This window comes from Sinocyclocheilus rhinocerous, unplaced genomic scaffold (genome assembly GCF_001515625.1).
Source record: "Sinocyclocheilus rhinocerous isolate Xijiao unplaced genomic scaffold, SAMN03320098_v1.1 scaffold1687, whole genome shotgun sequence".
Taxonomy (NCBI): domain Eukaryota; kingdom Metazoa; phylum Chordata; class Actinopteri; order Cypriniformes; family Cyprinidae; genus Sinocyclocheilus; species Sinocyclocheilus rhinocerous.
The window spans coordinates 973,737-991,197 of NW_015660051.1; the positions used below are offsets into that span (position 1 = coordinate 973,737).

Here is a 17,461-nt window from a genome sequence, read left to right on the forward strand (position 1 = left end):
TGTCATTTATAATGGGTTTGTGTGATGATTGTTTAATGATTCAGATTAAACGTTGAAACTGATTGTATAATTGTAATTAAAAAACAGAAGTCTGATAATTTGCAGTTAAGCAATTTGTTGAACGGCTATAACAACTTATTTTTTATCCTCAGGTATCATTAAAACAATGCGTAATAAAAGCATGCATGAACACTTTCAAATTTAGCTTCAGTGGCCATCTGACCTCTGGTGCAATGCAGTGTATGGAAACTGTGAGAAGATTTAGCACATATTTAAATCTTGGGGAATCGATATCGATACCATCCAAGTATTGAAAAAATTATGGAACTCATTTCTCTTTTTTAATATACTAAAATGTAATGTTTATTATTATATAATGATATATCATATACTATTTTAAATAGCTGTGATTGACTGTTATTAGAAATATTGGCAATTAGGCATTACATTTGTGTAGGCATTAAAATGTATATTCTTTTCACAGGTGAGTGAGACTGGTGAAGTTGATATGCAGATGATGGACTCTCAGATATGGATCCCTGCTGAAGACCCAATCGCCAACAAAACGTTCCTGTTGAATTCCAAGATCTGGGAGATTTGCCAAGATCTGCCCATCCACTGGATCCACCCATCTCCTCTCAGAGGTTACAAACAGGGCTTCACCGCCTCGAAATCCAATTCAACCCTAGTAATAAGGTTTCAGAATAGCCTAAGAGTCAAGTCTGTAATTTATTTTGCTCTCCACTGTTTGCTTGTAATTCCCTTCAATAGGAAGGCAAAAAAAAATAATTAAAACACTGAATTTCATGGTTTATGCTCTAGCAATGTTCTAAGCAATCACTGATTAACTAATCAAGGACACAATACACCATGTTTAAAGAACATTTTTGCCACAAACCAACTTTTTCCAAATGAGGGCATTATAGTACTGGAGGGTTTTATGTTCTTCAAGGATTAGTTAACTTCCAGAATAAATATTTCCTGGTAATTTACTCACCCCCATGTCATCCAAGATCTTCATGTCTTTCTTTCTTCAATCGCAAAGAAATAAAGGTTTTTGAGGAAAACATTCCAGTTTCAATGCAGCTTTAAAGGCCACTACACGATCCCAGCTGAGTAATAAGGGTCTTATTATCTAGCAAAAAGATGTCACTTTCTTAAAAAAAAAATTTTTTTTTAAAATGTATATACTTTTTAACCACAAATGCTCATCTTGCACTAGCTTGACTTTATGCATTACATAGTCACGTTGGAAAGGTCACGCATGACTTAGGTGGACATAACGACCCAGTGTTTACAAAATGAACATGCTAAGAAAGTCAAATGCCCTTTACAAAAACATGTAAAACAACGATGTCAGAAGATTTTGAAGTTTGAGGAGAAAATTAGATTTTAGCTCTACCCTTCAAAAAGGTATTTTTGAACCAGAGTACACAGACAAAGAGCTAACCGTGCGTAACCTTTCCAACATGATTACGTAATGCGTGAATTTGCGGATGCGCATCGGGGAGCTAGTGCAAGACGTGCATTTGTGGTTAAAAAGTATTTACATTTTTCTTTTTATTTTAGAAAATGACCAATCGATTCGCTAGATAAGACCCTTATTACTCAGCTGGGATCGTGTAGAGCCCTTTGAAGCTGCATTGAAACTGGACCTTCAACCCCTTGGCCATCATTTAAGTCCATTATACGGAGAAAAATCCTGGAATGTTTTCCTCAAAAACCTTAATTTCTTTGCGACTGAAGACAGAAAGACATGAACATCTTGGATGACATTATCAGGAAATGTTTATTCTGGAATTGAACTAATACTTTAAGGAAGATCAAAGAAGCCTTTCATGATATCAATTTTTTAGTAGCAAGTTTTTAGCGTTACTGTCTTTCCTTCTGTGATACAGATGCTGAATTCCACGACGTAGAAGATGTGGAGGAGACCCCAGAGCTGGAGGCGAGAGGTCCACGTCAGACCCGGGACGTCATGGACCAGTTACCAGTAAACGACTATGTAAGTGGTACTGCTAAAAAACCTGAGGGTATTACTAAAAGACATGTTCAAACTGCGGTTGAGCCAGATAGTCATGCTCTCTTTCTTGGTATAAATCGTTCATTAATCGAAGTTCCCTTTCCGAACTTAAAACAGACCATGTGGACCACAGGGTATTGAAATTGCTCTATATATCTGCTTAAATCAGGCCAGTTCACTTAAGACTCCCTTAATGTCTTACAGCTAATGGAGAGGGATACTTAGCCTTCAAAGGAAGCAAGTTTGCCTTGCACAATTTTTCCTTGCCTCTCTTATGTAGTTAGTGATGTTCAAAGACAGTCTCCCAAGGTCACTCATTAATGAATAGTTAAATGTATTAATCATGCTTTAATTATCAAAGCATGGAGAATCAAGCAGCCAAAGAGTGTCCTTTATTGCGTTCATGAAGTGAAGCATATGTTCAATGATGAATTGATGCACTAATGCTTCGCACACCTACGATATACACCTCCCCAACTAGCATGTGACTTCTAGCCTCCAAGCACAAGGATGAGAAGACTGAGAAAAGAAAGAACTATGGGGTGGTGGGAAAAAAGGCACATTTATCTGCAGAGACCCAGGAACGTCTTGCCTGCGCACCTCATCCAGCAACACGGACTGCAACGTACTGTATAATTAAAGCAGACCCAGATGAAACCACCTTTCCCTTTTGAAATCCTCTCCTTCTATCAGCTGGTTAATACACACCAATCCAGCCAATTCCAAGGCTAAGCACAGGCGGGCTGTGTTTGTGGGCAGAGCGATAACAACGGCTTTAGTGAACGTCAGAGGGGATGTGGCTCCCGGTAATTGGAGTCTGGAGTCATGTAGATGCTGCTGGGAAGCCAGATATCCCAGACCTTTCAGAGGATCCTAGACGCAAGCCCTTTTTTAGCTCTCCCACCGGCAGAAGTCTGCAGCTGGAGGAGGGAATTCATATTTTGCTACAGGTCTCTTCCTGTTGTGCACTTTTTATAAATAATCATCAGTTCCTGTGACAGAAGGCCTGAGATATAGGAGGCTGACCTTTCCCCAGTCCTGCCACGCTGATGCGTTGCGTGCCAGCACAGCTCTGGATATCTTTCAAACTGAATAACTATCATCTGGCTGTGCTGAGAAATTGCATCATGGTCCTTGACCTACATTGGGAGGATACGACTCTGATGATTGGGTCCAGTCGAATCTCAGACTTGTGTGCCTGCCACAGTTGTTGATGGTAGGAATCGTGACCCCACATCCTAGCTGAAAGCATTCTGGCTTGCAGATCGCTGATTGAACCTGCCTCCCCGAGTCTGTCTGAACTTAAGTTGCACTGTCCAGTCAAGGACCCAATGAAGATGAATTCACTTTAAACTTAGGATACTAAAATGAAACAAATGCTTAGTTTCAAGTGTCTTTTTAAATCTGTAATTTAAAACAAACACTTTAAAATTAACATTATAACACGTACAGTAGTTATAAAATTAAATAACAGGCATACGTGTAATGAATAGGTTCAGCAATTTTTGTGGATGCCAAAAATAAGTGCTCTACATGCATATATATATAAAAAAAACACATCCTATATTATTCTATAACTACATTACCATTCAAAAGTTTGGCAGCGGTAAGTCTCATGCTTGCCAAGGATGAATTTATTTGATCAAAAAAACAACAAAAATACAGTAATATTGTGGAATATTACTACAATTTAAAATAAGTTTTCTAATTTAACATCTATTTAAAGTGGAATTCATTCCTGTGATGGCAAAGTCATTACTCCAGTCTACAGTGTCACATGATCCTTCAGAAATGATTCTATTAGAATATTCTAAATTAATATCAATGTTGAAAACTGTTGTGCTGCTTAATATTTCTGTGGCAACCATGATGCACTCTTTGACAAATATAAAGTACAGCAAATAAAGAACAGCATTTATATAATATAAAGAACAGCATTGGTTTGAAATATAAATCTTTTGTAACATTATAAATGTCAACATTGCTGAATACAGTATTAATTAAAATCTTAAAAAATATATATATTTTTTTAAATCTTACTGACCCCAAACTTTTGAACAATGGTGAATATCAAAACACACAGGAAATGCAAATCTGCAATAATTTAATAAAACAACTTTCTTCACACTTGAGGCATAATCTTACAAGCATTCCTCCACAATTTTTGATGAATGTTCAGCTTCAACGTTAATTAAATTCTACCATACAATGAATGCAAATGCTTTACTTTTGTTGTAAACAGGATATCTAGATTTGATTCATAAGTAAACTGTAAAAGGGGTCTTTCTCCATCATTTACTGATAAACAGATCCTCCACAAGAGACGTTTTTGTGTTTGTGTGCACTCCGATCCATTCCAATCTGCTCCAGATGTCCCAATCAGTTTTTAGAACAAAACAAAATGAAGCATGTATAATGTCAAACTAAATAAAATGCACTCAAATAAATAAACAAAGATTGTGTTAAACATATTTAATTATGTTTGAGACAGTAATGAGTTAACTTTGACAGTCCTGAAAGAAAAGTTAATAATTTGATGCATGAAGAAATTTACTCAAAATGTATTTATAATCAATAAGACTCTTTTGGGAAACAGTGTTTCTCTAGCGTCTTGATTAGCATCAAGATATTGTGAAGTTTAAAATAATTTATCCCCTCAGTAATTGTGGTTTATGAAGTAAATCCACAGGGTGTCAAGCTGAGAATCAACTCTATGATGTGCCACGCCATAATAAATGAGTTTTCGTGTTTCCTCACATTAAATGCTACTACATCACGCTTTACAGGCTGTAACACTAAACATAACCGAGAACATGACAGGCTTTGTAAGGCTAATATAAAACTCTACTGTAAGCTATAAGCACCTGTTCTTAATTACTCTTACTAGTTTATGCATGACTGACATCATGTCCCAGAGTACTTCACTTCTTCTCACTGACATATAAAGTCTCAAACATGAAGTTATTAACACTCACTTTCTCATTGCAGCAGGATAATCAGTTTGATTAATATACCTCCGCGGAACAATACCATTCATAGTCTTTTTGTTTTATCCTAATCACACATCATTTCCCTCGAAAAAAAAAAAAAAAACTCTTATTTTTCCAAATAACATCCACCTTTCATGCTGGCAGGGGGCTTTTCTGTGAAAGTCTGATAAAGCAAACAGTGCTACACTGACAGGCTTTGTGCTGTTTCCAAAATAAATTGTTGTCTCAACACTCTTGACCCTAAACCTGGCAAACATTATGAATCAGTAATTGTCTTTGTGCATTTGTGAGAGTAATAAATCAAAGACTACAAGCATCACCCTGCTTTCTCTTGCACTAGTCTAATCATTAGGAGAATGCAATTTTCACTCCATTCATCATTGCATAGTGAGCTCATGAAAACTCATACATGCCTCGTTTATGGAGAACATAATGAGAGATGGGACTCCAGAGGAGAAATGCATGTCATTATGCATCTTCACACGCACAGGCACATTATAATTCACTGCGTTTCATCTCAAACCCAAAAAGATCAATAATGATAATAATATACCTGTTTATGCTATATAAACACAATTCACAACCACAAATGACCGTTCTTAAATGCCATTTTCATCCTGGCAACACATTTCAAAGCGATTTTCTCCCCTCACGTTCATTTGCGTCATTTCCCAACAGGAAGTCTGAAACGTTGCCAGACAGCTTGGAGAGATACGGCTTCATCTGCCAATCTAATGCAGATCAGCAGAGATGACTAGTTCCATGACAGTGTTTTTAATCAGACGGATAATGTCATATTGTCTGCGTCGTAAGCTTGGGGAGACCGAAATGCAGTCAAATGAAACAGTGCGAGTCGAGGGTGCTATGTGCTCCAACAGTTACGGGAGATAGAAAGTTAAGTGGCACTTCTCGGAACCCATCTCATGGTAGTGACTGATCAAAGGCATGGCACTCAGCCCTGGGTAATCTGGAGAAGGGCACACATACACGATCACAATGGAGAGGGCCAAGAGCCATTAATTCTACCCAATTTACCTTTCACTCCACTTTCATTTAGCCCTTACACCAATTCACACCCTGCCTGCGAGAGCAAATAAACCGATCCTTGTTGGGCGATCATTACACTGCTAATTGCTGTATGAACGTGCCATTCGCTTTATGCCAAAGTCAAAGGAGGGCATGAAAGTGCATGGGGGAGGGTTCTCATTTCTGAGCTGAAATGAGGCCGGGGTCGCTGCTCGGACTGAGGCTCCAATGATACGCTTTTAAGGGAGTGGGAGGGCTGGGATGAAAGAAATAGTGTAATTATCTCAGTGGCTGCCAGTGTCAAACTCGCTGTGACTGAGAAAGAACAGGCAACGGGGTTAAGGGACTTGAATCAGAGATGTTAAAGCCAAGCGATGCCACCAGCGGCTAATGGAAAGGTCAAGGGCATTATATCATATCTGATACCCTGGCTTGTCATATCAAAACCATCTACGTTAAATGCCACTCTGATCCTTGTGACATATCTGAGCATGACAGGGTTTTTTGCCATTGCTTGTCTACAACCCATAATCACTCTTCATTCCCCCTTCAGAACACTGCACCTTTTTATTGCTAACATCAAGCCATCAGACATGCGCCCTGTGCTGAGATTGCAGGTATTGTTTGGCTGCAGTTCTGACCCTGTTGACTCACTCTCTTTGCAGAGAGAAATCGGGCTGGAGCTGGACAACAGCCTAGATGAGCAGGGCTACTGCTGCCAGCACTGTCGTCGGGGGTACCGTTACTGTCGGCGATACTACGAGCCCCTGGGCGGCTTTTGGCCGTATCCCTACTATTACCAGGGAGGACGGGTCATCTGTCAGATTGTCATGCCCTGCAACTGGTGGATAGCAAGAATGCTGGGACGAATTTGAAGGTATACCGGAGGGAACCAATGGTGCTATCCTGCTCAGGGGTGCGTGTAGCCCAGCTTCATTTGTACGAAATGTCACATATACGCTCAAAACTTTTTCCATTCTTTGTGTGAAAAAAAATCGCTTAAAATAAGGCAAAACATTAGCTCATCCTCGGTGACCATGTCACTGTCAACATTATTGTTTTATATTATATATGGGTAGTTGATGGATAACAATCAACATCAAGATTATAGGTTAAACTGTATATAAAAACGGGGAAATTTTATATTTTAGGTGCTATTTTTTCCACAATTTCACCTTTGTGCCTTTGTTAGTTTAATATGTGGTACTACAAATGAATTTTTATTAATACAAAAATGTTCCATCTCAGACTATTTTCAACAGCATTTTGCATGCCATTTTTATGACCATATTAATTTGAAACCACATTAGTCTCTCAATTAATATGGTTGTAAAAACAGTTATTATACAATTAATTGTTTAAAACAGAAAGTATTTCATGTCAACTGCATGTCAATATACATACATACATACATACATACATACATATATATATATATATATACACATATATATACATGGTTATACTGGAAGTAGAACAGAAACAGGTGCTTTGGAAATGGTCAGTTACTGTAGTTACATATTCCATGCAGACCTTTCAAAACAATAGTGTAGGTGACCATTTCTATGGACCCTTTATTTGTCTTGTTTATAGTGGATGAGAGGCATTATAAGAAACCAGGTTAACATAAATAAATTTACAGTAATTTGCATGTTTATATTATGAAATATTGTTTTTAATGTATTTACGCTTAAGCAAGTCCCTGTAGAACTTTGAAAATGAGCCTTTATAAAAGCTGTTATGTAAATGTAATGCAGTGTCGAACTGCACTGTACACAACATATCACATGGCTATATTTAAGTAGTGACATTGCTTGCACCATAATTGCAGGTCTGGGACTGTTTCAATCAATTCTTTCATCCAAGCAAATGCGTGCTCTATAAATTGCATTTACGTAATCTAAAGTTCCTTTGTGTTTTTCCAGCAACTTCCTTCTGAATAAAACTGGTAAAAGTTTCATTGTCTGCTACTAATTTACTGCTGCACATAAACGTGCTAAGGGACCTAAAGAGTGAATTAAATGTATGCCTTCAGATTTTTTTGTTTGTTTTCTTTGGAAGACAAACTCAATGACCTTGACATTATTAGCGTTATGCTCTTCCAGTTCAGCTCCAATAAGACCAGACACATGACTGCACTATATGATCTAATAAGACAGACAGACACAGTATATTATTTTAAATGATCATATGGAAAATCTTGAAAGACATTACACTGAAAGCATACAAAATGCATCTATTCTGAGAAACTAACAAAAGAGCAAAACACAGGGCTTTCATCTTGAAAAAAAAAAGATGCCACATCTGTGACAAACAACCTCACAAAGCATTCCATGGAGGAAGTTAAAACTCACCTTGATGTTTATCTCTTTCGCATCCATGGTCAGTTGTATAAATGTGATTTTCATCAGCCATATCTTTTCTCAAAACACTTCTTTCTTCTGCAATACTAAGATCTAATTCTCTAGAAGCCTGAGGTAAATGATCAAAGCACAAACTCAAAATACCCCATAGAAAGCTTATTATAATGGATACTGTTTCTTTTATCACAATACCTTGAAATCATCTAAGACACCAGCACTTATCTTGATGCGATGCAAGAGGAAGTCACCTCAAACATTAACAGAGCCATCGTATAGTGGGGAAAATATCAGTAATTGCAAAAATATTTTAATTCATTCAATATTAACAATTTCAGTTACATAAATGCTACATATGTATTATTATTATTATTAATATTCCATTTATTAAATTATTTAATTTTATAAATTAAATTATTACAATTAATTCTGTAGTTCTTCATATAACCTAATAGCCAAACAATACAAATCTACTCATGTTGTTCAAAACCTGTATGACAAAGAAGACTGGAACAACGTCTGAGCCTCTTTCATCTATACCAGGGGTGGCGAACGTCGGTCCTGGAGAGCCGCAGCCCTGCAGAGTTTTGCTTCAACCCTAATTAAACACACCTGAACAAGCTAATCAAGGTCTGAAGGGTTACTAGAAAGCTACAGTCAGGTGAGTTTTAATTAGGGTTGGAGCTGTACTCTGCAGGGCTGCGGCTCTCCAGGACTGGAGTTCGCCACCGCTGATCTATACAGTGAAAAAAGGACAAAATGCACTATAAAAATCATCAAATGAGGAAGAAAAATAAACGTAATTAATAATAATAATAAACTTTTCTTGATAATCACCAAATGTTCTAAGCAACATTATAATTAATTTCATTTTTAGAATAATAGTAGACAAAGAGCAAGAGAAGCATAAATTCATTAATGTCATTGTGAATTCAACCAAGCTGTTTACAATGTTCCTTATGATATGCCATATTCATATACCTGTGTCTTCATTTCTAGACACATACCTGCGCTGGTGTATTTACATGTCAGCTATGACAAATAACATATTTTATATATTTTATGCATATTAACCTGTTAAGGTAGGAAACCAAAGAACAAAAAAAAAAAAAAAAGTGATTCATGACTTTAAATTGAATAAACTATAGAATAGCACTAGATGATAGATCCATACTAAAACGTGTCTAACGATTTCAGATTTAAAACAACCTATTTTCATTTGAGCTGCTTGTATTTCATTGCCTAGACGCAGAAAGATTGAGAGTGAGCCTGCAGCAACACTGACTGCATGAGACTGAGGACGAAAATTCAGTAAGTCTAGAGCCCTGCAAGGAGACGCATGTGAATTAATTCCTTTTGTTAGCACATCAAAAGTGCATTGTAATTTACCTCCAAGTTTTAGTTCCCAGCATTTAACTCGCCGGTTCGTGTACGTGGAGTGCTGTGTAGGCTACTGTGTAAAGTCTGTGTTTTACAGGCAGACTTTCTGCTTTAATGCAATACACGATGTCCGAGAGAGCAAATTGCTTGTTTAATGTATTTCACTGAGGTGTGTCACTACTGCCCTCCAGTGGTGCCGTATGGATATGACTCTATTCTTGTATATTAAGGTGATATAAGCAAGGAGATTTACAATACCTAGACATTCCTCTTCATCTTGCTGGAAGTTTTACGGCTGGTGTAGGACTCCTCCGATGAACACGATATAAAATCTGGCTTCTTTGCTCATGTTGGCTCATAACATATGTATATCAAAAGGTAAATGCCGCGTCCACCTGCTCCAGGTACATCAACAGTGTCGCCATCTTTAAACGGTCAACAGGACACCTGTTTGAATGTGACAACGGAGATGTTTGAACGCGCTGAATTAACAGTTTTTATGTACAGTAAAATAGTTCATCACATAATATGTAAATGTAAATAATACATTTACTGACTTGATGGTAATTTTCAACATGTTTTCCATGACATAATCATTTTATAGAATTTTTTTTGTCGAGTTTGATACGAAAAAATGCTGTTTTGTAAAAGAATTGTGCGACAGATAGGATTTATTTACGGCACTACGCTCATTTCAGTAGCCACCGCCAACAGTTAGTAATTGTCGCAAAGCGTGCCATGTCTATGGTAGGACTCATCAGACAAAAAACAAGTCTAATAAATAAATAATAATAATAAAAAACTGTCTAATCAAATTTAAATTATGAATACTGTATTGTAATTATTTAATCGTAGTTTTTGCTTCATGACATAAGATTTGAATACAGTATATATTAAGGATTTTTTTTAGATCACTATATTATTAATGAAAAATATTGGTGTGTGTGTGTGTGTTTAAATATGTTTTATTATTTAAACAATTTAAATAATAAAAAAATCTCACACATCTATACTAGATTGCAAAACATCTACTTAAATATTTAAATATAGCCTAATTATTTCCATATATTTCATTGTTGCTAGGAATATACAGTACATACATCTATATAGCCAGATCTTTTTGAATGGCTATCAATGGAGAAAGATCTGCCAGATGATGTAGTTATAGCATCCACCAGCAGGGGCTAATGGGGCCATAATAATCAGCCAAACCTTGACTCTATGGTTATGACCTGGGAAATATAAAATTATAGTTATTGTTTCATTTGTTAGTGGAAGAATTTTGTCAATTCAGGCAATTGAGGGATGTAGGGTGAGAAGTTTAATAGCTGTAAGAGTATTGCTTTTAGCTTCTATAAATTCCTGCTGTGAGACTGCTGCTGCTTTAAAAATTTGATGTAAATATAAAGTGATGAACAAAGGACGAAAATTGCAGTGGATGTCATTAGTCTTAGTTCAGTAACAGAACAAAACCATTGTTTAGTGTGTGTGTGTGTGTGTGTGTGTGTGTCTCAGCATCCTGGTGTGTGAGTAATCTTAGCGCAGCCCCTGACTGGAGGCACATTTCTAATGACCGCCATCCCTCAGCCGCCCCGCCACTCCTCACTAGAGACACCGTGATGCAATAAACACTCGCTCTCTTCAAGCATGTCATTGGCCCCCAGCTACTTGTCGTCTTGCTTTAAAAATAGAATGTTCCTTGAGCTGATTTTGTCCAGCTGTGTTGATGTAAAGACCCGGTTTGACGCTAGTGAACCACAGCTGTCTAGAAATTCAGCTTTAATTTGAAAACCCTTTTTTAAACTATACAAGGGTTATTTCGGTTTAGAAGTTTATGATTCATCATAGATCCTATGACATTCAGCAGTGAAACACTGATCAACGCAAGCTGTCCTGTTTAGTCTTTTTTTTAATGCTGCATGAGATGAGTAATACTAGGGAGACAACATGCCATGTCAAACAGCTACATGTGTTTCCTGCACCATGACATGCTATACTTCATCTTAATTTTGAACATTTGTCTAATTATTATATTTCCAGTTATAACTGCATATTAACTGTGAGACTACAAAGAGTATTAGTACTTTAAAAATGTATTTGCCACTTTTAAGAGTGAAAGGTGACTGAAATGGTGAAAACCCTGAAATGATGACCAGGGCTAGTTGTCACAAGGGCTGTACAGTAACCATGATTTTGAATTTGATGATGCATTTTCTCTAACAGTGTTGTTGTTTGTTAGTTTAAAATATCTAATTTAAAATGGTCATAATTAATTTTGTGAATTAAAATTCCATCATATTTTACTGCTATGATAAAAACTAAATCACACTGACATACATTAACACAACACAGTATAGCATAGGTAGGTTTTAAATTATTATAAAGTTGTTTGATTTTAAACTTTCAGGACAGGATTATTTTATAAAAGTCAGGTCAGGGCAAGATGCCACGTTTTATATTTTATTTTATAACATTTTGTACAACTTTTGTACATTACCTGTTACTGCTTTATGATTTTTACTTGAAAATTAAATAGCCTATAATTGGCTGTTTAATGGCACATTCCCATTGTGACAGCATGGCTATTGGGGAGATTTTTTTTTCCTCTTCTTCTTATGGGGAAAGGTGGAAATATCCAGTAGCTTTTTTGTAACAAAGACTTTAACGTATGTTCCTTTTACAGAAATTGACTTCCAAAATAAATCCAACTTAAGACATTTTTTGCTGTACTGGTCTCCCTCTATCCTCTATTTAAACTTAAACACACAGACTTGACATTGGAAACGAAAAAGTTCATATCTATGTATTTGTTATATCTTCTCCAGTTCACGTAACATTTCTAGTGGTGTGATAAAATATCTTCCCATTTTCACAGGACAGGTTAACACTGTGCGAATTGTTTTAACAACCACTTTCAGTTGCCATTTTGCTTTGCCCATACTTGTGGCTACAGTTGCCTTTAAACAGCTCTGGTATTGTGTTTTTCTGGATGTTATTGGTTTATTTTTCAGTGTTGCCTGTAGGGTTCACAGTGCTGGGTAATCTGCAGCTGTGTGTGAATAGTAGACTTGCGGGTAAGAGCTCCAGCATGTCCCAGCTGCCAGATGGCTCCATCAGCAGACACACACACACACCCACTGTATAACATTGAAAGCCTCTCCAATCCCGTACCAGTGAATAATCACACACAGAATCATTTCTATCCTCACCACAAGTCCAGCACACAGAGCTGCAGGTGTGAAAACTGTTATGGGTCCTCTCACAGTCTGTGTTAGTTGTTTAAAGATTATTTGCCCACAAGACAGACGGGAAAAAAATGATTACATGAAGTCATGAAGTCATCACTTATGTACAATTGTGGTTGTACATAAAAATGTGAAGAATGTTTCTTTTTGTGTTTCACAAATTTTTTTTTTTTTTAAATAACAGGTTTGAAACAGTATGAGGGTACTTTCATGACCTTTTTTTTTGTTTGTTTAAAAATGCTAATGCTCTTTTTCACCCACTCAAATGAGGGAACCATGCCTGATTGTTCAATAACTCTTTTCGGCGCTTTGCTTCCTGTAGTTAACAGATTGCACTCACTCCATCCTCGCCGAAGTTGCCGTGGTGCTCTGTAGTCTCCAGAAGGAGCAGACGAGCCGAATAAGAGCACATATGGCTGGAAACAAAGCTCCCCGCAGCAGCCTCGATTCACAGCAAGATGTTGCGCGATACCTGGGAGTGCATCTGATCTCTGTTAATTCACGTTAACAGAAGAAACGCATGAGGAGATGCACCGGGAGGTGTACTTGTTTTAATACGTCGGAACAATGATAGCATCTGCCTTGTGGGCTTTGTGTTGTTTACCCACTACCCAGTTAGTCTGTGATCTTGAGTTTTAATTTCCACAGCAAAGAGGGAACAGGAGATCACACGTTCACGTTAAGGCAAAATTGTTTTTATTATATTTCTTTTGGTTCGCTCTTTTTTTTTTGTTGTTTTTTTTAGAAAAAAAATCTAGTCTACCATAAGACAAATGGAAAAAAAGGAAAGCCCCATGAAAAGGCAAGATTAAAGTATAGCAAGAGCACTGGCATACCTTTACCCCAAAACTACAGAGCATAAAGCCTGTGGTCAACAAACATTTCAAACAAGACCAGGTCTGAAAATCACATGGTGGCCAGAAGGACATTTTTCTTCTATTATGAAGGAGGTCACTGATTGTCTTACTGGCGTAATATTGCATAATACAAGGTGTAGCCATGATTGTCAGAGCAAGAGCAGCACCAGAACTCTGGTGTTAGTCAAACAAAATTCGAGGCAAAAGCCTGCTGCCCATGATCAGCATCTGGTCTTCAGAGAGTCCAGTCACCATTTACCTTCAACAACTTCAGTCACTTCTTCCAATTTAGCACAAATTTAGTTTGTCTGCAGCATCCACTCTGTTTGCTATTAAGAGACTGTGCTCTAGATTCACTGGATATAAATGAGGCGAGGAAGGAACGGAGGCCATGGCCAGATTACTACATCAACTACAAATAAATACATTTTAAAAATCTACCTAAATGTCACAGACCACAACAGCTGTGTCTGAGACACAATCTGTGATCTGAAAAACAGTTGTTTAAGGCATCAGTCGAACGATATGTGGTCGATATAGGGTAAAAGTATAACAGTGTAAAGGCAGAAACCAAAGGACATCACGTTTATAGCACGTACACTTTGTAAAAATGGCTTTAAACACATCACAGTGAATAAGAACAGCATGATAGCTCAATCTCATAAAGCTAAGTTCAGACCCCTTATGTTGAAAAATAGATAAAATATGAAAGGTGTGCGGATTACATGGAATGCTTTAAATTGGAAAAATACAGCAATATACACATACTGGATTCTTATGGGTAAAATTAGCCCTACATACTGCATATTTTCCCTCATTTTTGCATTTGTTTAAAAAAAGACTTTTTACACAGAATTTAGAAATTCAGAAAATAAATAAATTTGTGGCCATAAATTGAATCTTAGTTGTATATTATATATTTATATATATATATATATATTTATGTATACTGCGTTCCATTTCATATGAACAAGATTATAATGGGGAAATACTTTGCAGCTGATTTTGGAATTTGTCACTATATTCTCTAGTCTGTTACTATATACAAACAAAGTCTACTAGAACTGTCTCTTTGGACAGGCAATGCCCATTTCCATAAAAGCACAGTGCTTTTAAATTTGTGTGTGATGGAAAAATAATAACCTCTTCAGTTCTGATGGTATGAGGGGGATGAGATAATGTCATAATTCTGTATTTAAAACAGAGTGAATCATACAATCTTCCCCTTCAAAGCATCACTTCCAAAACAAAGCATTAACCACCTAGGCACTCTTTCAGTCTTATTCCAGTAGGCATCCTTTTGAAGTCCTTGAAGATGGCTACAAAAGAAAAAAAAAAGTTTATCCATCTTTTATGTCCTAAGCAACTGTGTGTGTTTTTTAAATCCTAAAGTCAATGGTATGTTGTTGGTTTATTTTTGGCTTCCCACCAACTCCTCCTTTGGTCCCTCTGCTGGATAAAGTCTTTGGATTTGTCTGTGGAGATGAGAAGAGACAGAAACATCTCAACTGGCACATATGGTGGGAATATCCCTGGTTGGAGAATGGCTGCTCTACTGTTGGGAGTTTGGAAGTGACAGAGAGCATACCAAAGAGCTTTCATCATGACATCGTGGTCGGTATCCCTCAAGGTTCGAATTTAGGCACAATATCACAATAACTTTGAGTAAACAGCAGTCTTCGGGTCAACACCCATTCTAAACAATCAAGAGCAATAAATTACAGAAAATATCCTGGGTTTTTTTCACGTGTTGGTCGATTGTGTCCACATTCCCCTGCTTCAGCCGAAAGTTTAGGTCTCAGCCGGTTCCGCCTTGACCTGGATGAAGTGGGATGCGGGTATCTGCATGGTGCCCTGCAATTCCTGCAGACCTTGAGAGCCCTCTAACAGCTCTTTAGCCTCAGGTTCCGGATGCAGAGCCACTTCTCCCCTCACTTCTAGTTCCTCCACGGGGGTCAGGCCCTCACTAGGGCTGCTGGCCAGCTGCAAGCCCATGTCCGAGTGTCCATTGAGGGTCTGGTACAGCTCCTGACCTGCACTGTTGATAATCACAGTTCTGTAGCTCAGCTCTGCCACTCCTTCCTCGAGCTCAGCTTTGCCATACGAGGCCACACTAGGGTTGCTGTTGACCAGAGATTGGAGGTACTGGGGGTCTAGGATCTCCTCCTTCACCTGCAGGCCTTGAAGTTCACTGGGCTTTAGGATAGTGGCGATGACCGTTCCAGGCTGCTGGGCCACTACAGGCTGCCCGTTGGCATTGAGAGTGACCAGGCGGGTGATGCCATTAAGAGATCCGGCTTGCTGTGATGTGGTGCTGATGACCCCTCCACTGGATGAACCCAGAGTGGACACAAGGAGCTGCTGGGACTGGATGCTGTCTGTCGTCAGAGAGGCAGTCTGGATGGTGAGCACATCTTTACTGCCAGGGCTGGTGGAAGGCACAGTGTGGAGAATGACCCGAGGTGGCGAGGCATGTGTAGAGGAATCCCCATTGGTCAGAACAGAGGACAGCGACAAGGTCTGCAGGGTGACTGGACCACCTCCTTGAGCTCCTGATGTGAGGACCATGGGAACAGAGCCTGGCATATTTATAGTCCTGAGAGAGATAGAGGGGCATAGGGTTATAAAGCAAGAGCACTTTAGCTCCAGTATAAGGAGAAGGAAAAATTATATGGCGGCTCTGAATTATTAGAGTCAATTGTTTTTCTGATAAACTGTGGAACATGCAAAATATAACTTTTTTAAGCTAAAGAAACTAAATGTATGATACCATTGTTCTTAGATTTTTAAATTCTTAAAATTAAGAACATTTTAGATAGATTATTTATTTGTGGCCATGTTGTACTAATTTGTTCCCTTGTTTTAGTTAAATTGTGGCCAAATTGTGCTACTTTGCTCCCTTGTTTTAATTTAGTTAAATCATGGCCACGTTGTACTAATTCATTCCCTTGCTTATCGTGGCCACATTGTATTCATTTGTTCCATTGTTTTAGTTCAATTGTGGCCATGTTGTACTAATTCATTCCCTTGTTTTAATTTAGTTAAATCGTGGTCACGCTGTACCATAATTTAACTAAAATGAGGAGACAAATTCTTAATTTGTGGCCACGATATCTTGTTTTTTTCCCCCACGCCATTTACAGGGCTCTGTAATTCGTGTTACAGCCTAGAAAAAAAGTGTTACAAATGGCTCACTTATAAGGTCTATTTTGGTTATGATGATGCTGCTTAAGAATGTAGCTACCTATGTAGGCAGCAAAGACAACAGATTTTGGAAAAGAGCTTTCAACAGTGGTTTTAAATTTGTTAGTACACTTCCTGTCTATGTATGTATTTGTGCACACAAAAATGCACCTCACCTTACGGAGTGTGTAGACGCTGGGACAGCAGCTCCTTGATTTGGCTGAAGAACATGGATGGTCTGCACCAGCTGTTCTGCTTGTTTTCCATTGCCGTTCAGCCCGGGACTCATCTCTCTCTTCACTGACTTCACCTGCACGCTCTTCCCATGTGCACGTGATGAACCACGGCCCACTGCCCGTCCGTGAGGAGTGGACAGTTGCCCTCCGTAGCCAGAACT

General features: G+C 38.0%; 2 protein-coding genes across 2 annotated transcripts in view; one reads left to right on the plus strand and one right to left on the minus strand.

Moving 5' to 3' along the window:
* The window catches only part of LOC107724849 (tenomodulin-like), a 36,929-nt gene extending 29,918 nt beyond the window's left edge, over positions 1–7,011 (plus strand). The window contains exons 5-7 of the mRNA XM_016533929.1: positions 485–644; positions 1,899–2,005; positions 6,705–7,011. Coding sequence (XP_016389415.1) covers positions 485–644; positions 1,899–2,005; positions 6,705–6,914 — 477 coding nt within the window. The 3' untranslated portion in view covers positions 6,915–7,011. The remainder of the gene's footprint in view (positions 1–484; positions 645–1,898; positions 2,006–6,704) is intronic.
* A 7,753-nt stretch (positions 7,012–14,764) lies between these two features.
* LOC107724823 (ETS-related transcription factor Elf-4-like) overlaps positions 14,765–17,461 on the minus strand; it is a 26,103-nt gene continuing 23,406 nt past the window's right edge. The window contains exons 6-7 of the mRNA XM_016533900.1: positions 17,241–17,374; positions 14,765–16,477 (exon numbers count right to left, since the gene is read on the minus strand). Of these exons, the coding sequence (XP_016389386.1) occupies positions 15,673–16,477; positions 17,241–17,374 (939 nt within the window). The 3' untranslated portion in view covers positions 14,765–15,672. The remainder of the gene's footprint in view (positions 16,478–17,240; positions 17,375–17,461) is intronic.